Here is a 27,313-nt window from a genome sequence, read left to right on the forward strand (position 1 = left end):
ATGCGTCTACTCTGCTCATTATTGGAGTTATAAGGTCATATCTTGCACCTTATTGCTCCCTATTGAGCTTTCATTATTGGCTCCCAAATCTCTCTGTAACAGTACAGCTCCCATGATCCCTCAGTGCAAAAAAAAAAAATTACTGCAGTCTCAGCTCAGCACTGATGTCCTGCTGTTACACCAAACTAACCCCTCTCACTGTAACTCTCCAACCTGCGCTATCTTCAGCTTCATCTCTGTGACTGGCCGCGAGCGCTCAGAGGAGGCCTTTTAAAAAAATAAAAGCACGAATGCGCCATTTGTCCTGATCCATATCTCCATTGCCTCATCCTCCTTATCTCAGAGCTCTTCCAGTATCTCTCAGACTCAGACCCCTGCCTTCAGTACCGAGTTTGTCCACCATCAGGAAGCTGTCAGTAGTGTGTGTTTCAGAATCTCATGGGCAAAACTTGTCTGCATGGGACAATGGGGACGTACGCTTAGGCTGAGATACACAGACATGGCTTCAGTTGAAAATATTTTGTTTTCATCCCTCATTGGAAAGACAACATATTGTACATAATTTTTTATTATTCCCATATGCCATAAAGTAAGTGCATTGTAGTTATGCACCATGTATTCCATTATTTTATTTAGCAGATCCCTACAATCCACACATATTCCATTTAAATTACTGCCTTCTTTGCTCAAGAATAGAGTGGCCCAACAAACAATCACATTTCTGGCTACGAACACAGTGTCTCAATAACTCATTATGGACATTGTATACATCATACATGCACTGTATATCATTGAGCATGAATAATATTTTTCTGAACCCGCAAATGTGTTATGATGCTTTGTCAGTAAGAGCTCGCACTCCAATGCATGTATTTTGAAGTACACAAAAATGATTCACAAAATCATCCAAGCCCATCATCTACTTTCTTGCAACCCAGTCCGGTTACATCATAGGCAATAGATCTTGATGCATTTTGCTGGCTACCCCTAATTATTGATACTGAAACATTTCTTGATTCGACCTCCATGGACATTGTGCTACAAAGCTGATGACACATTAAGGTGTTTAGTGAAATCTAAAACTATTGGAAAGCTTTAACTTGGAAATTGAGAACCTACGTAAGCGTAATACCATCGCTGTACTGTCCAGAAGAGGGAGCCATATGTTTCACAGTGGCACCTCTTTAATGTTCACATGCAGTTAATTATTTTCCTGTTTCCTTGTACAGACCCTCATGTTGATGAAAATTTTGAAAATATATGGCAATACCGGGCTATACTGTAACAATACTGATATCCCACATTGACCAAATTTTTTTTTTTTCATGTCTATCTGAAAAAAATTCCATGCCATCAAGAATCTGCTGATTGACTCAATATTAAATTGTGAACTACAAAGTAGAAAGGCCATTTCATTTCATAACGTGAATTCAAGTTGTTTCAGACAAGAAATGAATGCGATGAATGCGACACCTTTTATCACTGATTCAATGAAAAGCTATCATAGTTGACATGGAATTCAGATAAATTAATTATCATCAGTGGTTGGGACAATAAGGGCAGTTTACCTTTGGTTGCAGAGGCTGGGATGACTGCTAATCTGCATCATAGATCTCCGATTCACAAGGACGAACGCTGGTTCTCCCCTTCGAATGTGGAAACAGGGCTACACCTGGACTCGCTTGACAGACCTGATTTTCTGAAATATATTTAAGAAACAAATGCTAGTGTTGGACTTTATTTCTCTTTACATACACTGCAGACATCACAGGCATGACAGTATTTCTTAATCCAGCCACAATCACATCTCACCCAAATAAAGAGTCAAGCATAGTACATGCACCAGCATTTACTTCATTTCTGGAAGATTTTGACAAATTGATCAAAATCAATTTGTCAAATAGATTTTAAGAAATTGAGTTTCCCGGAAAATGTGACATTTCTAGAACCAGTAAAAGTGTAAAGCTTTTTTTTTTTTTAAAGAACTTGTTTTTCGGCAAAACTAAGATCTACCTAACATGTATGACTGCTGTAGCTTACATGAGTCATTATGGTCTTCCTCAGACGAAAAGCTAAATCCCTTAGTATCTATCTCTGAACTATTTAGATCTCCACAAAAATGAGCTAATTGTTCAGAGCGTGCCATTCTTGTAGCGCAAAGACTGCAACAGACACAGAAACACAATAGGGTGGATTCATGTTAACCTTTTGCCGCATAATGTGTCCTTTATCCTATGCTAATGTGTCCAAATCCTTCAATGTCTAGTTTTACTCCTTGTCTGCCGTTTAACAATAAAACTGGCAGTTACATGTTTACAGCTGTCATCGAAATAAAAACTTTTGATGAAAAGGTCACTCTCTGTGAGGCAGCATTAAGCGAAGCTGGCAGCACGCTGAAGGAACTGACAAACAGGCTCCTCCGTTCTCAGAATAAGATTTCTAAGGATGACGTGCTGATTGAAAAAGGATATGTGCATTCTTCACAAACAAACATATTAAGTATTTTTGCAAAATAAGGCGCTCCCATGAGATATGGTATCCCTATCAATGAAATCCCAACGACGCTCCTCCTTGTCGAGGGTTGCCAACACAACGTTTTTTCCAGAGCTTCTCTTTTTCAATGCTCCGGTTTAAGTTTTCCCCTCTCTGTCACACGACTGCTTGCTTGTTATTTATGTGACTCAACCTGAAACTTCTAACTGCCTATTTTTTGTTTCTGTTTTCCCCGCACCTCTGCTCAAAATTTAAGAAACCTGAACTTTGCTTTTGTCTCTGTGATACGCCTGCTCTCTGTGAGTACTCTCTCACAGGGGGGTTTACAGAAAACAAACATGGCTCAGTCCAGTTAAAGCTGCCAACATATCCCTTTTAGGCTAAAATCAAATAATCCTCACCATCTGATTGTGATCTTGTGTTGTTGATTTTTTCACTTGTGAATGAAAGAAGTGCTGACTCATGTTTTATATTGTATGCTGACTCATTCTATTCCAAAAATCCTACAATGTGAATAACGGTAGGATGAGGGTACGTCAAAGAATAAGGTAGAATTATTTGAGTTTATGATCAGAGCAATCCCCCACACAGAAATCTTGTTTTAAGCTTATTGTTAATAAAATGGGATTCCCATCTTCGGGAATTTTTTGGTTGACATAATTGCACATTATCTCCGGTAAGTATTGTGCAAATGACTCACAGACAGGATGGGATATCCCCTTGAGTTTACTCTGAATATGGCAGGACAGGAGTGCATCCTGTATCTTCTGATAATATTCAACATGAATCAAGCACAACCGAGTCTCCAGAGGAGAATAGCAGGTTCAGTCAATTAACAGTTTTTAATCTTACCACTTTCCAGGCAAGAAAATACCCATTGATCAGGAGATTGATCAAACCATTAACATACTTTAAAATATGAAAAAACGAAGAAGAAAAAAACAAGTCCTATGACTATAAGCTTTTTTGCATTTACATATACCAGCTGAATTCAGATTCTAGTAGAGTTTCTTGTGTGCCTGAATGGTCTGCCATGTCACTGACGAGAAAATCTCTAAAATTACGTGAACAAAAATGTAAGCAGTGCGTTAAACCGTGGTCAGTTAGCAGCAGTAAATATGGTTCAATCCAAGTTTCACATCACAAAAAATACAGTACGCAATATCCACTGTTGTGACATGGATATTATACCCTTCCGTACACATGAAAGCAAACTGAGAATAATTACGTGCATCTCTGGTGTGGGTCTCCAGTACTGTGTACAAATTGCTGCAGCATGCAGTCATGTGGGTTTGAAATCAAAATACCGCTCAATTAAAAGGTGGGACATATTTGGGATATAATACATGTGATGATGCCTTTGATAATGAATATCTTTATCGAGTTAAGATAAAATGTTTAGAGACCATCTGCAAACTGGGTCCAACATGATTGAAAAGAAATGGAAAATTCACCATCTAAATTCGACTTGCTAGGAGTCTGTCTCTAAGTGGGGCTGGTCTATAGTATTCCACCCTAAGGCCATGCTGTGTCTCCTTTGAAAGGATACTTTTTTTTCACTCAGACAGGAAACCAATCTGTCCTCTTTACGTTAATCCTGCAAACGTTAAGTGACATTATTGCTCCAGAAGTCCTGTCAACACAGCAAGTATCTACAGGCAGTATGTAACTTGTGTTTAATCAAGGTTTTGCACATAACCAACGAACAATTATACATATATAGTCCGTAAGTATTTGGACAGTGACACATTTATTTATTTATTTTGCCATTTTGGCTCTGTACTCCAGCACATTTGATTTGACATGAAACAATGAATACAAGGTTAAAGTGCAGAATGTCAGCTTTAATTTGAAGCTATTTGCATCCAAATCAGGTGACCCATGTAGGAAGTACAGCCCCTTATATACAAAGTCCCTCCATTTTAGGGGACAAAAAGTCATTGGACACTTGGCTGGTTTATGGCCATCTTGTGTATGTGTGTCATTTTTTCATAAACAAGAAAGCAACCAAAAATTCTAGAGTTGATTTTAGGGGTACCATTTGCGTTTGGAGTCTCTGGCTGTTATCTCTCAACATGAGGGCCAAACAAGTGTCAATGCCAGCAAAGCAGATCATCATGAGGCTGAAAAATCAGAGACATAGCAAAAACACTGGGTGTGTCAAAATTAATGGTTTAGTGCAATGTTAAGAAGCAAGAACGCACTGATAGACTCAGCTCATAGCAACAACCTAACATAGCAAACAACCTGGTATATGACCACTGTTGTGGACGACCAAATAATACTTTCTATTGTGGGAAAAATGCTTTTAAACTGCTGTACTGATCAAGAACACTCTCCAGGATGTAGACATAGCCGTTTCAAAGACTACCATAAACGAAAGACAACACTGGCATCATTTCAGAAGGTTCACCACAAGATTTAAACCATTGATAAGCTTTGAGAACAGAACAGCCAGGTTAGAGTTTGCCAAAAGTACACTAAAAAACTGTTCTGGAACAAAGTCTCATGGACAGGTGACAGGAGTATTAACCTGTACCAAAGTGATAGAAAGAGAAATGTGTGTAGAATGAAAGTAACTGCTCAGCCCTTGTCTGTGGACATGGTGGAGGTAGTGTTATGGCTTGGGCATGTATGGTCAACTGGCTCTTTACTGATGATGTGACTGCTGATGGCAGCAGCTAGGTGAATTTTGAAGTGCACAGAAAAATCTGCTCAGATTCAACAAATTCCCTCAAAGATTGATTCACCTTGCAGCAGGACAATGATCCAAAACATACTGCTAAAGCAACCAAGGAGTTTCTCAGGGCCAAAAAGTGGAATGTTCTTGACTGGCCATTACCCAACCTGAATCCAACTGAACATGTGTTTCACTTATTGAAGACAAGACTGAAGCCAGAAAAACCCCCAAAACAAACAGGAACTCAAACTGGCTGCTGTACAGGCCTCACAGAACATCACCAGGGAAGACATCCAGCATCGCAGACTTCAGGCAGTCAGTGAATGCAAAGCATTTGCAACCAAGTTGCAAATATGATGACCTTATTTCAGGTTATGTTATATATATAAATATATATATTATATAATTGTGTGTGTGTGTACATACATACAGTAATCTCCATAGTGTTTGGGACACAGACATTCTTTTCCTTGATTTAGCTCCATCATTTTATATTTCAAGGAAAGAATTTACTGCAGATTCACAGATTTTATTAAAGAGTATTTTTATACATTTCGGTTCAACCGTATCGAAATTACAGCGCTTTATATACGTGTTATTTCTCAGTCTGAAAATGGCTTCCTTCACTTTTATTGGCACAACTCTGTCCTCCTGTTGACAAACGCCAATACCAGACTCTACAGGCAATCAAGAGCCAAGACTCAAGACTAGATACTGAAAGCTTTCTTATACCTACAGTACACTAAGGAAGCAATTGTACACACCAGGCAAATCAGAAACACCTGGGAAGCCATTTGTCCCAAATGTTTTGGTGCCCTGAATAAAAAAAATGAAGGCAACTTGCCCCCCAAAACAAGCAGAAGCTGAAGATGGCTGTAGTACAGACTTGGCATAGCATCACCAGAGATGATGCTCAGCACCTGGTGATGTCTATGGGTGACAGACTTCAAGCAGTCATTGCATTCTACCTGACTACCTTCATACACAGAAAGAGAGAGAGAGAGAGAGAGAGAGAGAGAGAGAGATGATTTCCATCGGATGTCTGACAGTGTAAATGGCCTAAGATGAACTGTGATCCAAAATATTCCCATTTCATGTAGTTAACCAGCAAATGTAACTGAACTGGAGTCCCCTGACAACAATGGGACACGATTAACATCAATGAGTATTAGAGTCTGGACTGCAGACCTCTCTGGCAATATCCCACGCTCCAGATGGAAACAGTATTCATGTTTTTCTGTAGCCCCATTAACATTTTGCAATTCTCCTCAGCAAAAAAAATAAAACATTTTTAACTTGGCTATCGTATGGGTCCTTTTATACAGTGATGGTTGTTATCTAGTCCTGGGCAGAGAGAGGGAAAGCGGCTCATTTCTCGCTAGTTTGTACAATACTCGCTTGTTCTGTGACTTCAGGGAAATGTAACACTGCGTAATGCTGGGTCACAGTTGTAAGCTTGTCTCAGTCTAATGACATCACTCTTCAGTTGTTTTATTTTTTGTGAAACATTTGAAAGCGCTGGTTGGGAAATGAGTTTTTAAACAGTGTGAGCACTGTCAGCTGACTGCAGATTTTAACAGCTCTCTGCGTGGATGGCCACGTTTTAGGAGTCGCCCTGAAAGTGATGAAAATGGCCTTTCACACTTGGAAGCTGAAACAGGGCTGAACCATCCATCCGTCCCCACTATGTTCCAATCTGAACCTAAGGATGCTTTGACTTTTGAATGTGATGGTGACCACATTTGGGAGAAGTTGTCGAGGCACAATGATTACAACCTGTTCTTGTCACATAATCAATATACAGGGAAAAAATGAAATAAGGGATGATTTCAACATAACTTCACAGCATTGAAATCCTTAAAGCCAAGTGACAAACCTCATTAATGGGGAAGTCCTGGTTCTGTTTCAAGACACTTTCAATCAGCTAACAACCACTAATTTGATCATACCTAAAAATTTCATGTACTGCTACATTTGAAAATTTAAATCTTTAATGCGTATTATTACAATTTCTGACCTCTGATAACACTCAAAAATGGGAAACTGTGAAAAGCAGAATATTATAGCCATATGCTGCTACTTCTTAATAAATATAAATGTGAATACTTCATTTTTTAATAAATGACAAGAGGTTGCTGATGAATGGCTGTTTTTAACTTTTATGAAATATTGCAATATATATGTCAAAGGGACCTATATATTACTCTTTTGTGCATTACTCTTTAGTGTTCTTGTGTGGTATTTAATGTCAAATTCCATTGGAAAGTGAGATTCTCTGACATTTCTCCACCAAAGTAGGCTACTTAACTTGTTTGAAGGACTATATTTTGCTTTGTGATAAAAATGACCCAGCAGAGAGAGAAAGAGATAGACAGGTACCATTTTCTTCACACAGGTTTCCCAATTAATGTATGCTGATTCAAGAACTGATACTTGGATATGTTTCGAAACATTAGCCATCAATATACCTGAATGGGTAACTTTCTGAGTGTTATCAGAGGTGCAATAATACACAGAGCTATTGATTGGTATGGTATGATTAGCCTTGCTTAACCAACACCTTTAAAATGTTCCTCAAAATAGCTTTTTACTTTGTGTTACTGTTTCAGAGATGTAGAGACATGGCACAAACACAGAGCTGCTGGCCACATAATCTATGTAAAAACGTGTATGTGAATAGAATCTAAGTCTAAAGATGTGTGACTGACATGGTGAAGCCGAGGCAGAGGGGTAATGGGTTCCTCTGCAGCTAGTGTCTTCACATTTAGTATGATACACTGTGAAAGCCAGTCATCATAACCCACAATCAACACATTCACCATACTCGTCCAGGGATAACTTAATCCCATTCAATTTTTCTTTTTTTTTTTTTTAATGAATAAAAAATGTTGTTAACCTACCATACTTTATTATATTATTTCTTTTTGCTCCATTTGTAGCCGACTTTTGTGGTTTTTAATTATGAATACCAAAAGATTCAATAATCAAATAGTGGGATACTTGTGTACTTAAACTTCCTGAATGCATTAAATTGAACTAAAATACTGTAAAAAGCAAAACTATAGAAAAACTTCCAGAAAATCATATCTATGTATCAGAGAATTATCAATATAGCCTCGTGGGGGGAAATCGTATTACCCTCTACTGCCGAATATTACATTTAAATAGAGAATACCCGGGGTTCTTTTCTGCGTCGATGCTTTACTGCCATGTGACGTAAAAGTAGGCTGGCAAAGTGCTAAGTGCAGTAGTTTAGTATGCTTTCAGGATAAGCAAAACATCACAAGCCAGCGAGACTGGAGATAGTAGCCTACGCTGATGATCTAAAATCCACTTTCCGCTTTTCGGGTGTACACCAATACAGATATCACCTGGGATCTTAACTATTATCTATGTAAGGGAATTTCATTCATTCCTTCATACCAATGTACTTCTTAAAGAAGCTGAATTTCAAACTGAAACTTTTGCCTTCTATGAATGAGTTAAACTGCAAACCGTCGTTATTTGGCTGGTTTATCGTTTTTTATCGGATCTAAATACAGAACCAAAACAAAATTGAGTAGGACCTGTCATCTCGCACGCGTACTGCCGGAACTTACACTTACTAAGGGAAACTTTTCCTTGAAAAACCTGTCATCTTAAAGAGGGAGCGATAACCAACGTTATCAGTAGACTACTCAAACGGGACTTTAAAGTGTCGTCTGAAAGAAACACAATGGAATTCTTGGTACTACATTTATTCCGGTCCTTGATGTTGCTGGCGCTGCTTATGCAACGGTAAGTATAGGCTTCGTTTAGGCAGTGAAGTCTTCCTTTAAGCTTTCTAAATCCTATTTATTCATAGGCTATATAAATGTATTTATAAATGTTGTATGGACCAAGTTTAGTTAACAAACATTACTGAAGCTGAATGATATGTTTGGTACAACCTATCTTTAATTTTCTTAATTTCTCTTCAATCTCTTTAACCCTTAAATTTGACTGTTTTTCTATCCATAGCCTATGGGCGTTTCATTAGTATAGGGCGCCTCCAAAGTTTATCACGGTAATCATTTGCGCATTATTTGTTTACGCATACTGCATTATAAGGCATATCTTTCCCGTTTGCTTATCGCGTTGTACGTCGTAGTATACACAACAGCATTATTGAAAACCAAACGAAAAAGCGTGGAAAACTCAAACTTTTAAAACCACATGAATATAGGGGCAATTCCGGTTGATATCGCGCATGAATCGGGCTACTGATATTATGCAATTGGGAAAAAAAAAAAAAAATATATATATATATATATATATATATATATATAATGGCACACAAGCCTGTCCTGATTCATATTTCGGTGGGCATGACTAAGATTCCGTATCGCATTGCATATTCAATTGAAGCTTGTCTGTTTAACTGCGTCAATCTAATGTTTGGCATCAAATTTTATTTACTTATTTATTTTATTATTAATTGTATTTATTTATCAAATCCTCGAGAATATCAACATCCAATCTGGATGGGTCAGCAGTAGTTGGTGTTCCTTTGATTTGGCCAGTCCCTCCATTCGAGGCCAAACACCAACTTGCTTTATTAATTAGGGAATATATTAGGATAATGCAGTAGAGCTCCACCTCCAGTCTGCGGTTTCAACGATTTATTTATTTAACCTATAGCCTAACTTACTTTCCAGAAAAGATGCACTACTTGTACAATTCATTATTTAAAAGTGCACATTAGTGATCATAACCAACTTATTGAAATTGCCATTCCATAAATAAAACTATTAATTGGATCAATAAACACTTTGAACTGTAAGCAATCAATTATGTCCTTAATTTTGATTTACAAGTAAAAGCAAGTACTCTGTTCGCTAAGTCTTCAGTAATTGATAAACTCACAAAACTATGATTGTGATGAAAAAAGGATAAATATTATATATAAAGAGAGAGAGTTAAATGCAAAAGTATTGGGACAGTGACACATTTTCGTTGTTTTTGGGTCTGTACTCCAGGACAGTGGCATTGAAATAAAACAATGTAGTGTATGAGTGCAGACTGTCAGCTTTAATTTGAGGATATTTCCATCCATGTCGAGAGATTCAGAGCAAAAGTAATCACACAAATTAACATGCATGGAATAAAGTAATCATATTTAGAACGTGGTTGCAGATCCTTTGCATTGGATGATTGCCTTCAGCCTGCGACCCATAGGCATCACCAGACACTGGGTATCTTTCTTGGTGATGCTCTACCAGGCCTGTATCGTAGCCATCTTCAGTAATAGCAAAAGGCCAGGTAGACCACAGAACCAGGTCTTTTGGGGTCCTGTTTTTTGGGGGGGCGTTTTGCCTTTTTTATCTTGTCTTCAGCAAATGAAATGCATATCCATTTGGATACAGGACAGGTGTTTGACCTTTGCATTCATTTAGCAGTATATTTGGGGTCATTCTCCTGCTCAATGAGTTTTGAGGCACTTGGTTGGATCTGAGCAGATGTCACTGTAATGCACACTCCAGAATTCACCCTGCTGCTACCGTCAGCAGTCACATCATCAATAAAGAAAAGTGAGCCAGTTCCAGTGGCAGCCATACATGTCCAGGCCATGACACTACCTCCACCGTATTTCACAGATGAGGGGGTGCTTTGGATCATGAGCTGTTTGTTTCTTTCCCCACACTTTCCTCTTTCCATCTCTTTGGCAGAGGTTAATACTCATATCGTCAGTCCATATGACAGAGAGAGAGTATGACAGAGTTTTCCCATGTAGTTTTTAGCAAACTCTTAACCTGGCTGTTCTGTTCTTGAGGCTTGCCAGTGGTTTGCATCTGGTGGTGAACCCTCAGAGGTCATCCTGGGCTAGTCTTCTCTTCTCTATCTGACATATCTATGCCTATATACTGGGAGTGTTCTTGATATGTTTCAGCAGTTATAGGGGGATTTTCTTTACAACTGAAAAAGTATTCTTCAGTCATCCACAACAGTGGTCTCCTGTAGTCTACCAGGCCTTTTGCTATTACTGACCTCACACATTCGTTTTTGCTTTCTAACAATCTACCAAACACAGTTAATTTGACACACCCAATGTTTTGGCTATGTCTCTGATTATTGTCTCCGAGCAACTTATTCTGATTTTCATTCCTACGTGGATCACCCGATATGGATATAAATACCCTCAAATTAAAACAGGCAGTCTCTACTTTAACTTCACATCTGTTGTTTAATTTCAAATCAAATGTGCTGGAGTACAGAGGCAAAACAACAAACAAATGTGTCACTGTCCCAATACTTTTGCTTTTAACTGCACACTGTATATAGTATATATAAAACAGTATACTTTAACTGTGTGTGTGTGTGTGTGTGTGTGTGGATGGGTGTGTATATTCTTTTAATTGTTAGTCAAAATGTGCAAGTGCTAATTGAATCCCAGCCATTGTGTTTTTAATCTAGGCCTACTTCTGCTTAATGGCCTGTATTCAATCAACATGTGTCTATAACTTTGATTTACAAGTATGTGTGTGAAAGTGTTACGATTGGTCTTCATAAACTCAGTTTGGTGAGTTTCTTTTAGTGATTTATGAATTTCTCAAATTGTTTGAGAATTCTGGCTTTTTACTGTCAGTCGCAACTTAATTGAACAACACAGGACAAATGTTAATTGAAGCCCAGCATATCTAGATGCTCTGTATTTACTAAGGTGCATTGCACCGGCACTCTCTGGTCTGACATAGGCCTACCTACGGTGGTATAAATTTGTAATGGCCAGAATCCAAGTGTAAGTTTTAAAACAAATGCATATTTTAGACAGACACTGACAGTAGCCATTTTCTTATGCTTCAGAGTACATTCCAATGAAATTCTGGGGTTGAAGATCCCGTTCGATCCCATTCTCAACGCAAACACCGTGTGCCTGACCCTCCCCGGCCTGACGCGGCGGCAGCTGGACCTGTGCATGCGGAACCCCGACGTCACCGCCTCCGCCATCCAGGGCATCCAGATCGCCATCCACGAGTGCCAGCACCAGTTCCGCGGGCACAGGTGGAACTGCTCCAGCCTGGAAACGCGCAACAAGATCCCGTACGAGAGCGCGGTCTTCAGCCGCGGTGAGTCGCTAGCGATGGGCGCTACGTTAACGCACAGACGCGCTCTACACGTCACGGTAGCGTCGCACCTAAAGAGGAACGTGCTCCTGTGATGACCACTGATTTCCTGTTTACCTTCTGTCTCCGGTCATATCGTGTTATGCGTAATGAATCACTGGCTCGGTGTGAAACTCGTGAATTTGACTAAACAACTTTCCTGCCCTGGGGAGGCGTTCAAACAATCTGACTTCTCTAACACGTTTAAGCAAGTATTACATGTTTCTTTTTCAATTCCTTAATATCGCCAGGTGTTTGCCCGTTACCGACAAGAATGAAAAATAAAAGATTTGCTTTTATTTGGTATTTACTGGGGAATTAAGGGCCTCGGGAATTCTATCTAATTCTCACTTTAATAACTGCATGCACGCGTCTGCATTTAATCAGAACAGAATCCATGGGAAATGCACCTGTCTGCTTGAGATAATGGGCTCCCGCTATGACACGCAAGGCAACACAAGTGCGGTTCAAGGTTTCAAAACACAGCAGGTCTGACACCAAAAGAATAGCAGTGTCAGTTAAGAGAGTAAATAGCCTAAAATTCCAATGCAGTGAGGTCAGAATTTGCGCTCCCTGTAAAAAAAATAAAAAAAATAAAAAAAAGTTTAGTGCACTGTGCTTTAATGCAAATATATTTTACATATGTTTTGCATGGCTTAAAGTGAAAATTGGCTGTTGAAAAGGCTGGCCTGGGCTCTCTCTCTTTTTTTAGCGCAGGAGTGAGGGCTGTGAATTTGCTGTCAGCGTTTTCTCAACTCTTCAGTGGCAAAAAAGCATAAACCTGTTCAGTTGGTTTCTGTAACCCAAAGTGACGGTTTCCTTCGATATCTAATTCATTCCCCCACTTCCTCTGCCCTCAGCTCAGTTGGGCGTGTCTCCTGCGATAAATTATTTCGCAGATTGATATGTTCCCGGTCTCATCTGTTCAGGGGCAAAAGCTGAAACCGTGTTCCCACGTCTGTGTGTCTCTGAGCTGCCTTTAGGTACCATCTATTACCCCCCCCAACAAAAAGTTGTGTGTGTGTGTGTGTGTGTGTGTGCATGTGAACCGGGTTGTGTTTGTGAGTCTGTGTTTATGCATGTGTGTGTTTGTGTGTGTGTGTGCGCGTTTAATATGTTTATATGTGCATGCATGTGTGTATATGTTTATAAGGTATCTGTGTGCATGCAGTTGTGTGTCTTTTGTGTGTGTATGTGTGTGTGTGTGTGTGTGTGTGTGTGTCTACTGTATGTGCCCATGTGTGTGTGTGTGTGTGTGTGTGTGTGTGTGGGTATATGTCTTTGTGTGCAGCGCAATTTCTGATCCCAAATGCTCAGGTTATTCCACCTCCAGGGAAGGTGCATTTTTAAAATAAGGCAAATTCCAGACATTGCTGTTTCACACTTGATTTAACTGTTTAACCATCATTAGTCATTAGATTCTTGCTGGACAAAAAGAGGAGACAGGGGTTATGTGAGGCTGAATTTAAAGGTCTAATGAGACAAGTTCCAATCTGTATGCAACAAACTGACATCACTGCCAATAAACCTGTTAAAACTGGTGGTTACTAAGACTACAAAGGTAAATATCATATTAGATTAAGGTAAGGATTAGCCAAATAGTAAAAATAGGCATTTGTTTAATACAAACATAATAATTTTTTTTTAATTGGCCAATGCTAAGTACAGTAGCATTGCTATTAGTTTTTTTTTTTTAATTTGTCAAGTAATATTTTAAAATAATAATAAAGTAAATAAGTGCAATTTTATGTTGGACATATGCGTGGCTATGACATGAAATACGCTTTTTTAAATTATACTGTATGTACAACCATTGTGTATTAAGAACTCAGTTCAACCATACGAGATATTGCATGTATAAATGCATCTCAGATAGAAATAAAGACTATTTACAAAAACAGAGTCTACTAAAAGACCAAGTTCTTATGCATCTAAGCGACCGTTCATTTGTAACGATGATATATTCTTCTTCGTCACGTGTCTTTTTAGTCCTTAACGGACAATGATGGAAAAAGATCTGCTCTTACGGGGTCTTTCATGTTGTTCATAGCACGCGTCTCTTTAATGCTCTGTGTGTCCCTGGAAGATGCCTTTAAGAAAACCTGTTTTATGGGACCGCACTTACTTCTGATGGGCAAACAGCCACCTGGGCTGAAAGGCAGCCTTTATGTTAACTTGGAAAATAAGGGAAACCCCCTTTTCGCTAAACCCCAAAATCCATTGAAGTACTTCAAGCAATTTAAGGGTCTGCATTAACATCAAAGCAAAGACTTTGCAATGAAACCCCCTTCCCAAATTCTATTTACAGTTATGAATTTTTAAAAATAAAGAAACACGATTGGAATCATTTTTTTCCCCCTATTATTTGCATGGGCAGTGTGTATTACTAACTATAGCACACGCAGCACATGCTTCTGCCGCTGCTGCATGCAGCTACTTTTTGAAGAATGCAGTCCTGCATGATCAAAGTTAAAAGACTTCACTGGATGGGATTACAGCAGATCAAACATCAGCCAACAGTAGCCCGGTTAATTGTAAACATGTTCGGAATGCACAGTACACCCCCTGGGTACGGAAAAGTAACACGGGAGCGCGGCAGTGATCCTCGAGTCTTTTCCGTGAGTTACGGTCTAGTTCGGTTTTCAGTGATTGATTCTTGGTAGAAACTACGTCGAGAGGGTCTGTTCAGTTTTCAGTTATTGCCTGAGAGTTACTTTTGCCTCATTTTTTTAAACTTTTGCAGAGGTTTTCACTCAGTACAGAACACTGTAACAGTACAAAAACTGTCTAAGCAAGTTCTCTCCAGCTGATAGATATTGATTATTCAGGGCACACACAGTACACTGAGAGGTGACAGAGGGAAATGTTGTACAAAGGAGTGGGACGGAGGAGAGAAAAGACATATGAGAAATCTCTCCCTGTCAATATGAGAAATCTCTCCCTGTCAATATATGACAAATCTCTCCCTTTCAATATATGACAAATCTCTCCCTTTCAATATATGACAAATCTTTCCCTTTCAATATATGACAAATCTCTCCCTTTCAATATATGAGCAATCTCTCTCCCTTTCAATATATGACAAATCTTTCCCTGTCAATATATGAGCAATCTCTCCCTTTCAATATAGAAATATTTCCCTGTCCATATATGAGAAATACATGTACATGCCCGCTGACACTGTTCTTTGACCCTGCGTGCCCCAGGTTTCAGAGAGAGCGCCTTCGCCTACGCCGTCGCGGCGGCGGGCGTGGTCCACGCCGTGTCCAACGCCTGCGCCATGGGGAAGCTGAAGACCTGCGGCTGCGACCAGAAGCGGCGCGGGGACGAGGAGGCCTTCAGGATCAAGCTGAACCGCCTGCAGCTGGAGGCCATCCACCGCGGGAAGGGCATGGTCCACGGCGTCATGGAGCACTTCCCGGCCGACGCCCTGGGGCCCCAGGACTCCTGGGAGTGGGGCGGCTGCAGCCCCGACGTGGAATTTGGGGAAAAGTTCTCCCGGGACTTCTTGGACTCCCGCGAGACGTACAAGGATATCCACGCCAGGATGAGGCTCCACAACAACAGAGTTGGCAGGCAGGTGAGAGGTTTTTTTTACACTACCGCGATTAGGGGGGGGGGGGGGCGGTGGGCCACCGAAACCCGGTACCGCCGTAGCACCAGTTCCCACACGACCGGTACTGACCGGACCAAATCGTAACGCAGATTTTGGTGGCGCTTTAAAATACATTGACTAAACTGCCAATTGAAATATCCACTATTTTTCACCGGCCGCAGTTACTCCAAAACGGAAGTAATAGAAGCATCGCTTACCCAAGCCCCTCCCACACACTGTCACTAGCTAACGTTACATACCCTTTGCAATCAGTGCATAGCAGGCTTATAGAAGCTGCTTAACTTTAAAGTTTTCAAATGCCAAAAGCAATGGTATATGGATAGGTTGAAGCTAAGTGTAAACCAATCAAAACAATGAAATCGTTACTTTCAACAAGACTTTTACCCACTGTGCTCTGTTATTAAGAATACCTGTTTGTATCAGGCACAGGTTTTTAGGTATCGTTACCATCCAAAGAAATGTTTAGCATCGCTAGGCAAATTTAAGCGATAACCATTAACGTTCGGTCATGTGTGGAGGAGGACCGTGGCTCTGGTGACTCAGCGCTCGGTTTATGGCCCTCAATTAGAGTTAAGCGGGAGGAGGGATTCACTCACTCACGCACACGTTCGCTCTCTCGGTGCGCCGTCTCCGCGATGAGCTCGCCCTGAGAAAATGCGCACGGTACGAAACCAAGACTCTGCGACGCCGTGACTCAGACACAGCCGAGCCCGACACACGGCCCGGCTCAGCCAGGCGTGTCACTCAGCACACCCCGAAAACTGCATGCAATTTCTAATTCTGACGAGCAAGGATATATATCGTAAAAACAAAAATGGAGGTTCACGTGCAAGTGAACAATGCCATGTTTAAACCTGTTTCAATGTGTTTCAAGTTCCTTGTGACTAAGCTGTAATACAGCTGAATATAAGAATATGAACATGATTGCAAAGTTCTCCTTTAGGAAATGTTATTTAGATGCAGAAAATCATAGGGTTAATTAGAATAAAAATAATAAATATAAGCATACATGATGGGCATTGCCAGAGACCATGACAAAAAGTGTTTACAGTCCCTGCATAATAAACGACATGCCAAAAAACAAGATGGATGTGTTTGAGCATTGGAAAGTTAATGACGTGGAAAAGGTTTTTTGCTGATGGACTGTGCATAGGTTAATGCCTATGGCAGTATTTTACATATATCTAAGGGCCATGAGCAGAAACTGTAAAATAATGTAGATTAATTTGTCTTGATGTGTGAGAACTAATGTTTTACCATCATATTGGGTGTAGCAGGGCGTGACCAGGAAGCTGGGGCTACGCCAAGCACATCGCACCGCTGATAAATGTGACAAATCCGAGATGAATGAGTTAATGCTATCGTATGTCACTAAACACACGTTTACTAATTCTATGGTTTTCATGGCAATGCTGAAAATAGCCTGGGGTGACCTGGGTCTAAGGGAAGTCAGTTAGGTACATCCACCCGTTACATGAACAGTTTGCCATATAACAGTCAGAGTGAAATTGGACAGTGCTGTCACGGCGGATAAGGAGAAGAGGTGTACTTTCGTTTCTGTCATTCTACACATCAACAAAATTGTCGTATTATTTTTCAGCATTTTTAGGAATTATTTTGAGAGCGCTTATCACTGGAAGTAACGGTCATACTGTAGTTCTGCATTCCTGCAAACTCTGCACTCACAATTTAAACAATCAAATATAGTCATCTTTGATATGCTTGTGCATTCTTAGTTGAAAAACTAATTGCACAAAGGTGGCATAGCAACACAGACAAACTATTTATCAGTCAGTTCAAAAGCTGAAATTCAGTTTCCTGTTTGGTTAGAAAAGACACAAATTAGTTAGCTTTACTTAACAACATAAACGCAGTATGTTCCTTGCAGTTTATTTTTTTTAAATAATGTATTTATTGATCTGAGTATTATGAATCTACATGGCTCTTGAACTGCTGGCAGAAGATGGGGGTTTGGTCTCCTCCTACCAACCAGAAGTACTGTACTTCAGTACCTAACAGCAGAACTGTACTGTACTTCAGTGCTCTACAGCAGAAGTGTTATATTATATTGTTAAGACGACTTAAATGTTGCTTTGTTGGTGCTCTCCGACGTTGAAATGCTTTCAGAAATCTTTATTTTATAGCATACTAACATGAGTGCTCCTCACCTGTTTACATGTGGTAGGGAAAAACCTCCCTATTTTATTTATAAAACTTATTGTATTTTTATCGTTGTTCTTCAAATGATAGTGATCAGCCCCAGTTGTTCTTCTCAGTCCACCGATACACGCGAAAGCAGCAGAAAATTGCCCATTGTGTACCACTTCCTCCCGTATAATTGGCCTTATATCTTTTCATCACTTTATTTTTGGTCTTCTTGATTATTTAGACAAAACACAAATGTGCAGTTATCTTGTTGTGGGAGGAAGATAAACGGAACATGTTTCATCTGAAATACTTGATAAAGACCACTACGAAAACCACACACTGCTTGTCCTACTCTTGTATCTTTCAGATGGGAGGATCTCATAATGAGTGTGTGTCAATAATTGATCAGGCAAACGTCAACATTGATCAACCAATTTTCCACCTTTATGTCAGATTCAGCAGCTTGTGTGTCAGTAAACCTCGCTCCCTATTAGTTTGTGAAGTTGTAGTTTTTGGCTATGCTGTATATCTCCATAAATTTCAATTAATTAACCTGTAGTTTTTGGAAATAAAGAACCTTAATATTATTTTGGTGGCAGCAGGGAGAAATAATTTTGTGAATTGTAAATACTGTTTTCGCTGGACAACCCGTTTGACTTGAGCAGTTCTTTGTTGTGAGGAGGCATATTGGCTAACTGAATGTGAAGTTTCTGGTGGACAAGGAATGTAAGGCCAACATATACCCTAGTATATATGCTGAAAAGGAGTCTTTAAAAGATATGTTCAAATTTGGCAGATGTCAGTTGGCGTGCCTGAATGGAAAATTACATATTAAGCACCGCATGTGACACGTTGCTTTTTAATTTAATTGAATGCAGGAAACACTTGTACGTTTTCTGTTCATGATTAAGTGACTGCTTTGAGGACAGACACTGAGGATAGGTTTGAACTTAGTCCAAGGACAGAGGCTGGTGAAGTCCATGCAGACTTCATGGGATGTTCTCAACTAAAAAAGCAAAGCAAGCTATGGAGAAGTTAAGAGGGAGGGAGATGAGGGAGGTGCAGAGAAGGAGGGATGGGATCCCAAAGCAGATGCGGATAGAGAGGAGATGAGAGGAGAGATAGAGGAGGGAGAGATGGAAAAAATGAGGAAGGAAAAGAGGAGTACTTTGGGCGTGCGTGTGATAAAATAAGAGATGGTCATGACGAGGAGCGGGAGAGATGGGTGAGAGCAGTGGATAAGTAGAAAAATATAAGGGGGAGTTGAGGAGAAAGAGAGGTGGGATTGGGGGTGGGGAGGTAGGATGTTGAGAACAGCTGGCATGGTTGTTGAATCGTTTGTTAGTCGCTAGCTTGAAAAACATGTCTGACAGGATTTGGGAAATATGCAAATATGGACCTCCGGACGATCTGTTTAAAAAAAATTACTATGCTGCCTTCAAAACCATGTTGTGCTTAGTTTTTGTTTTGCAGGTTGCGCTGTTATTGCACTATATCTATTGCCCCTATGAGCTAAATTACCTACATGTGTTTGTACATGATACCAATTAGCCTACATGGCCAGTTCTGTGTTCATACCTTCAGGATCATTACACCACATGCTATTCCACAATATCTGGTTACAACCACTGGACCTATGAATGAGTCAGAACACAGCTGAGATTATGTTCAAATTCAAATTCAGTGGCAGAAGTACTTTGAATGGTCAATGTAATTTATCACAACATGGTGAAAACAACAGATAATTTCTGGAAGCAAAAGGAGATCCTTGAGGACTTTGAGCAGTGCAGAAAGCTCCATATCAAAAGAGAAAGCCCTCACAGGTGAGGTCTCAGAAAATACATCATACCCACGGCCTCCTCCCCCACAACCCCACCCCCCCCAAAAAAGATTTCTTTTGTGGAGGAATGTGGCGGTTTTAGTAGGGTATACATGCCTCTTCATGCCCACCCTCTGGTTCTCACGACGTTCAGTCTTGTTAAAAGCTCTAATTAGTCGCTGCTGGCTGTTTGGAAACAGATGTTTTAACCCAGCAAAAGATTGGAGACATCAAACAGGGCGGAAAGTAGAAAGAGATCGGCCCTTCCTTCCCCAAACACAGCTTTAAGACAAGTTTATCAGGGAAGAAAGGAGACATTGAAAAGGGGGAAATTGCAGCATGGAGTTTGGTGAAACTGGACTTCATTATGCATTGTCTGTGTGTGTGTGTGTGCACGCACGCGCGAGTCTATGGTGACAACGCGTTCAACAAAAAAGCTCATTTGAATAATAAAACATCAGTACTTTCTTCATGGCAACTGTCTTTTACTGAGTTTTAAAATGATGTTTGCCTGTGTACTGAATTGTTTTAAAGTTCAAACTGTCACGAGTGTTGGAACTATAGTGTACATGCAAATCAATCCAGCCTTCATTCAAAATAACACTGCTGCTAAGTAAAGACATGGCTGAGCCCTATCTATGGTAGGCAGTCATATAAAAACCGTAAATTAAGGCATCTAACGTTAGCAAATAAAGTTTTAATGTGTAGGCCTAATCTGCTTTCACTGTAAAATATTTGGCGTGGCGTATTTAAATGTATTTATGGTGGAAAACAAGCCAAAGCAGTCAGGTCAGACAGCTGTTGATTGCTCTGATAAAGTCTTTTGTGTGGAACATGCTATGCATTTAACACCATCAAAAGAAAATGTCAGCAGCCCCAGCAATTTCCCAAGTGTTACCCAGTCAAAGAGTCCACCTATTGGACTCAAAAAGTAGCAGCATAGCCTGACCAAAAAGCAGTACCTCAGGGAGTGTACGGGAGGACTTCCTGTAGAACTTCCAGCTTACAGGTCGTAGGAACTGTAAAGCCACCCTTACAAGTAGAGCAATAGTTATAAACAGTAACGACAACTATAATGATGCAAAGTTTCACAAGCATACGAACTGTGCTGATATCGTTCCACAATGTTCTACTGTATCATTCTGTGAAGTGAAGATGGAGCATGACTATCTTGCCAATCTCGCTCTACTGTACTAACTTTCTGAAATAAACAAAAGGCACAGTCGGCAAAGAGGCTAGCTAGCTAATAAGGGTCGATGGCTAGAGGGTACGAGGGAGGTACGTATCACTAATACCTAGGTGTTTCCAAATGCCTGCCCAGCCTTTTTTGAGGCGATTTCATAATCAGGATCACCCTTGTCAAAACAAGTCGGTTTCTTGTGAACTTCCTCAATAAGCCTTTGAATCAAACTAGATGCCATACCATAGTTGACTATGGTGGAATGTCGGTCATGGAATGGAACTGTCAGTGAACTGTCAGCTCACTTTTGATTGGCTGAAGGTGCTTTATTGTTGTGCCTGCATGATATCATTATCACTATGGTATCGTTTTGACTGCATTTCATTATAGTGTGAACATATGCATGCTGTTTGCATGAGAGAGATTTATGGCTAATATCATTATAGTTATCGTTATAGCTTTCGTTCTTTGTGTAGAGGTACCTTTATGCTGTAGCACTGCAACTGCTATAACAGAAAAATACAGTGAAGGACATGGAAAATTATATTAAATACATTGTGACATTTGGGGCCATTTTTTAATGCATTATTGTCTAGCGCCTCTAGCCTCTGTTTGCCACTGCTTAGTCACATTTTCCTGCGTAGTATTCATATTTTCTGCAGTGATGCCGACTTAGCTGACCTAACAGCAGTGCCCTTGCTCCTTATTGTTGTAAGATTGTTTTATTTATTTACTTATTTTTCATATCAGACACAATTTTTGGAGTTTGGCAGTCATTAAGATCAACTGAAATTTTATGGCACTTAAATATTAAGAATAAATCACCTTACACTGACATTAATTCCTGACTTTAGTGCTTAGCATTGGAGTTAATATGCATTTTATGGGCATTTCATAACAGAAACAAAAACTCAAAAAGTCATTAACTTATATGATTTAACTTGCCAATAAAGAAAAGGATTTTGTGTATTCAAAATAAACACAAGTAGGAGTAGAGTGGATTTTCCACTGGGACAGGACATTATTACTTTGAGACTGAAGAGGGAACATCAAGAATCATTTAGAAGCACAACTTACTACAAATTGCCCGTGGCCCCCAATACGTCCCCTTTGATCTCGGTTTGGTGCCAGTTTATAGAGTTGCCTGTTGCCTGTTATTAGAGACAAGGCGATGCCAGATGTACTGTTATGTTTGTTATAACCCTTTCAGGAATAAATGCCGGAGCGGTAACTTAAAATATATATATTTATATTTTATAACATATATATTTTATTGAAAAAATATATTTATATTTTACTCTCTCCATGCACCTTTCAAACATTTACATAATTATTAAGAACAACTAAGCAACTGATAATAACTAGTTTAATTATCTGATTATTATGCAATTCAGAAGAACTTGTGGCAAGTTGCACATTTGTCTTCGTGAGAATCCATAGCTGGTGACACTATAGCTAGTGTGTGATGCTAACTACCTGTGAATGCTGGTTCAGCACTACAGGTGAAGCTACTTTACAATCTAAGTTTATTTATTTCATATTGTCCCATTCTTATTTCATTGCATCTAGCATTCAGAACTAGCTAGCTAGCAAGGTTACATGGTATCAATCATCAGCGTAGTCCTGCCTATCCAATCAGTCCTGATAGCAAGCTAGCAAGTTAATGTCTAGCTGCATGTTGTAAAACTGGCAAAATGTAATGTAGATAAACTTGCTACATTTTGAGTCAGTGTGATACCTGATAGCTACCTAGCTAGTTGGATATCCAGTTGACACACACATTTATAACTGCGACAACTGATTCTAAATGTGCATTAGGTTTTGTATGCTAAATTGTAGCAATATAGCTAATGATCGCTATGAAACAAATCATTGCATTTACACCTCCATCACCAATCTGGCCAGCATGAGGTGTCAGTCTCATGTGGGACATGATTCACCTTGCTAAAATGTGCACTGATGGTGCAATGCAGTCCCATCTTCTCACCTCCACAAACTGCACCCAAGCTCCAAAAGAAGTACTCTTTATTTGCTCAAAAAATGTGTTTGCCTCAACAGGCTGGAGTTTGTACAGGCTGCACAAACACAATAATTCACCATTTTATAAAACTGTAAACTATGACTGTTGCTGGCTGGCTAAACTTCTACAATGACTCACTGATTGATTAGCTTATGCTACTGTACATTGCTTTGAGTTTGAGTGGGGGGGTCCCTTATTCTCCGTCACTGGTCAAGTTGTGTAACAAAAAAAACAAAAAAAAATGAAGGGGGCGTGGCTTAACACAACCTCTGCTTGTATTTCTGCCCTTTGGGCCCGAAGAATGTATACACGTATATCTTTCAAACATCCTATTCATGCGTCCAGCATTGCAAATCCCTTACAAGATATACCAGAAACATGCCTCTTCAATGGCAATTCTCACGACTGTATGTACAAGCAGACAGGCAGAGAACACAATTGGCTGAAAGTGAAGTAGTATGCCTATTTATTTTGATTTATTTGTTCACACCCACAAGAACTTCCAAACGGCCATGATATGAAGGATTTGTCATCCCATCCCATGAGCAGCTTTCAGGAGATCTGTTGTTAATTTGTTCTCCTCAGTCAGTCAGGCATTCACCCAGGCCACCTCTGCCTCCCAGCACTCATGAGACAAGCCCAGAAGCAATAGGACAGCTGGCCATGGAACATCATCTCTTGTTGGCATTGTAATAAAACACATCCGTAGAAGTCAAAGGCTGAATGTCCATCCATTCAGGGTTTAGATCTCAACCATTTTTGGTTCTTGCATTCTGACATTCCTGCTGACATGGCCTTATGTACCTTATGGAAAAAGATGAATGAATAAAATGTAATACATAGAATCTGCACTGCCTTCCTGAGTATACTAGGTGTAGAATGGTGTGACCTGTTTTCTCTTAAAATTAGCACACAACTAATTAAAAAATAGTTTTGCTATGCATGATGAATTAAGGGGGAAATAAGATTTCATCTTTCAAAACCTTTTTTTTTTTTGAAAGGTGATGATCGTCTGATTCACCACACAGAGCCTTGTTAGCTTTGGCTGTGCTGCAGTCAGGCCTGTTGTATTTCCAGCCTCGTCATTCTTTACGGATGACACACGGGCTCTCATTCATCACCTCCCCGTGCTCATTCACAGACTGCCTCTGCTCTCTGTTCAGAAGAGCCCCCGTGTTCCTCCCTCAAAGCTCACAGCACACAAACTACGTCACAGAGCATCACTAGACCCCCCCCTCAATTGCACGTTCACCTCCGTTTGGTAAACCCTCAGTGCCTTTTTGCCTCTTAGCATGGAATGAGCTTGCACGAAGATGCAGCCCTATTCAGGTGGAATGGCATTTGCTGCTTTTTTTTTCTCCCAACCAAAAAAAATAAAAAATATGGGGTGTGAATGAATGTGATGGGCCATTTATTATATGTCATTGTAGAGCTCAATCCTAGTAGGTATTCACTGCAGTTTGAAGTGTTGAAGTGGCATCATTGTAAGGTTATGGCAGGCATGATCTGACCAGTCTCAATTCGCCCACCAGCGGATCACTTGAGGACCGGGAGGGTGTGTGCTCGACGTTGGGTGCGCGTAGAAGGTGACTGTTTACGCGAGCGGTGTTGATAGGGGCGGGTGCGCTGTGAGCTGTCAGTGCCGAGGGTGGCCCCCTTTTTCCTGTCGGTAATTGGATCTAAAAGTTTATAAGTCGGGATGACAGACGAGCGCATTGTTGAGAGAGCGGAGGGAGGTCTGTGAACGTGGGAGGGATGGCCTCGGCCCGGGATGGGAGCTCGCGCTTGTCATGGAAAAGGACAGCTCCTGGGCAAAAGCGTTTCAGTCTGTGTTTGTGTTTATGAAGCTCCTAAGGTTACAGGCAGGGTTACCGTTTACCCGGAGCCCGACCAAGATCGTTATGTTTGAACTCTCGCAATTTTCCTTATCTCATGATTACTGTTGTACGCATACAAAAAAAGAGAAAACAAATATGTGCGCATTTACAGATGGAATGGTGCACTTTGATGTGCTGCTGCTTGCCTGAGTCCGCTGAGAAGCACATTGGCCTTGGTTAACGAGACGGTGGTAGGAGAGGAGGGAGTTCACAGTAGCATTTTTTTTTTTTGCTGTGCTGATTGAGAAATGACTGGGAGCGCATGAGGCAGGGCTATGTGTGATCTGAGTTTATGAGACCGCAGATGCGTGTGGGAGGAGGATGTTGACCTGTCCGTTTCCTGTTCCACTCCCGACAGTCGGTGACGGACCACATGAGGCGGAAATGCAAATGCCACGGGACGTCCGGCAGCTGCCAGCTGAAGACGTGCTGGCAGGTGACGCCCGAGTTTCGGCTGGTGGGCTCCCTGCTGAAGGAGCGCTTCCACATCGCCGCCCTCATCAAGGCACACAACAGGAACACGGGCCAGGTGGAGCACGCGCACGCCCCCCACAGGCGGCGGGCCAACCTCAACGAGCTGGTCTACTTCGAGAAGTCGCCCGACTTCTGCGAGAGGGAGCCGGGCTCGGACTCGGCGGGGACGCAGGGGCGGATCTGCAACAAGACCAGCCTGGAGACGGACAGCTGCGAGAGCCTCTGCTGCGGCCGGGGCCACAACATCCTGCAGCAGACGCGCAGCGAGCGCTGCAACTGCAAGTTCCACTGGTGCTGCTACGTGGTGTGCGAGGAGTGCCGGAGAACAGAGTGGGTCAGCGTATGCAAATGAGAGAGGCGGGGCCGGTTCCCAACTGATACAGACTGCCGGGAGAAGCCGTCCCTTGCCGTCCCCCCTTTTGCAAAGGACCGCCGTTTCTGTTGGTAAAAAAAAAAAACAAAAAAAAACAAAAACAAAATGGAAGCTCAGAATAAGACGAGAGCTTTCAGAGTGCGGAGAACCATAAACTCTGGGCCTGCTCGGCACCTGTCCGGTCATCGGAGTTTGGTCCGATCGTTTGAATCTGCACTGCGTTTTATTTCAGAAAGTATTTTTAAATTAAATAATTTAATACGTGGATATGTTTATTAGGAGCTGAACTCGTTAGTAGCTAAGTGCAGTTACGACAAAGAAAATCGGTTCCTTTGGTTCGCAACTTTCTTTTCCCAATAAAAGAACTGCATGGGACTCTAGTGCGTAGAGGCAAGAATACGAAAAATAACGATAATTTAAAAAAGTTCTCCAAAGCCGCAATGCACCTTCGCTTCCCAATAGTTGTATTGTCATTGTTAAATACTAATAATCACTTCATGCAACTTTCATGCACTGCCCTTCTTTTCAGAATAGACAAAAATCATCACGTCATATTTTGAAATCAAATCAAAGTTTCATATTAAGACACAGCGATTACTCTACATCGTCAGCCCCACGTCGGAATGTGCCTGTAAGATTGTTCATGCTATTTTACGATCATTGATGTATGACAGTGAGGTTGCTTCATAGTGACGAATTGAGGTTATAAAAATATGGAATGAATATGCTTTGTCTTTTGTTTTGTTTTTTTCACAAACAAACAGAAAGTATGTATCAGTATATGAGTCCATATGGATTACAAGGCAGTTTAATTCTGCAGTTTGCACAGGTGTTACTCTGGAGAAATTGACTGATGGACTTTTCATTTTAGAGCATTAACAAGACAAAATGCAGTTTATTATAAGTGTATGAATTTATATTTTAGTTTTCTTGAACCTGTGGCATAAGTTATTTTATTTTTGTGAATAACTTAATATTTGTAAACATAACAAATGCTAAATATGAAAGGGATTTTTAAAAGGTGATGAATAAAAACAAATGTTTTTGATTTAAAAAATTGTTTTGCAGTTTTTTAATCTATGATGATTCAGAAGACATCGCATAAAGAACAACCTGCATGTTTTTTTTTGTCATACTGCAGCTTCTATTGATCGCCATATTTCAGAAGGCACTTTTCAATGCTTTGTTTACTGTTTGAAGTTAAACATTTGAAATACGTCCCTGATTTCACTGACCAATGGTAGCTGATGGTAACTGAGGTGAGCCAGAAGCTCCTGCAAATTGACCTGGACCTGACCTCGGGCCAAACAGGAATGACAGTAGCTGTAGTCCAGGTGGGTGATGCAGCGAGTAGGTTTCTTAGTCTGCAGTAAAATGTAAAATACCATAGCCAGAAGCTGTCTCGAAGAATACAAACTGCTAGCTCTGTTCGCTGTCTCACAAATCTATAACAGACAAAATATTATTGCTACTGTAAAACGGGAATAACAAAATTACAAATATTTCTTCCAC

The 27,313-nt window shown here is 40.5% G+C and overlaps 2 protein-coding genes across 2 annotated transcripts in view; one reads left to right on the top strand and one right to left on the bottom strand.

Annotated features, from left to right (window-relative positions):
- LOC135241169 (protein FEV-like) overlaps positions 1 to 27,313 on the bottom strand; it is a 270,601-nt gene that overhangs the window by 178,049 nt on the left and 65,239 nt on the right. Inside the window, exon 2 of the transcript XR_010325917.1 lies at positions 1,569 to 1,699. The gene's annotated coding sequence lies outside the window, so the exon portion shown is untranslated. The remainder of the gene's footprint in view (positions 1 to 1,568; positions 1,700 to 27,313) is intronic.
- wnt10a (wingless-type MMTV integration site family, member 10a) lies at positions 8,441 to 26,858 on the top strand. Its single transcript, XM_064311029.1, has 4 exons — positions 8,441 to 8,950; positions 11,996 to 12,258; positions 15,501 to 15,874; positions 25,313 to 26,858. The coding sequence occupies exons 1-4, from the start codon at positions 8,889 to 8,891 to the stop codon at positions 25,778 to 25,780; spliced, it is 1,167 nt and encodes a 388-aa protein (XP_064167099.1). The 5' UTR covers positions 8,441 to 8,888; the 3' UTR covers positions 25,781 to 26,858.

The sequence above is a fragment of the Anguilla rostrata genome, chromosome 15 (assembly GCF_018555375.3).
Source record: "Anguilla rostrata isolate EN2019 chromosome 15, ASM1855537v3, whole genome shotgun sequence".
In the NCBI taxonomy this organism is placed as follows: domain Eukaryota; kingdom Metazoa; phylum Chordata; class Actinopteri; order Anguilliformes; family Anguillidae; genus Anguilla; species Anguilla rostrata.

What these genes read in the sequence shown, in the direction of transcription:
- wnt10a (XM_064311029.1), top strand. Translation starts at nt 8,889, where the DNA reads ATGGAATTCTTGGTACTACATTTATTCCGGTCCTTGATGTTGCTGGCG. An exon ending in CTGGCGCTGCTTATGCAACG is followed by an intron (nt 8,951 to 11,995) that starts GTAAGTATAGGC and finishes CTTATGCTTCAG; the next exon opens with AGTACATTCCAATGAAATTC. An exon ending in GAGCGCGGTCTTCAGCCGCG is followed by an intron (nt 12,259 to 15,500) that starts GTGAGTCGCTAG and finishes TGCGTGCCCCAG; the next exon opens with GTTTCAGAGAGAGCGCCTTC.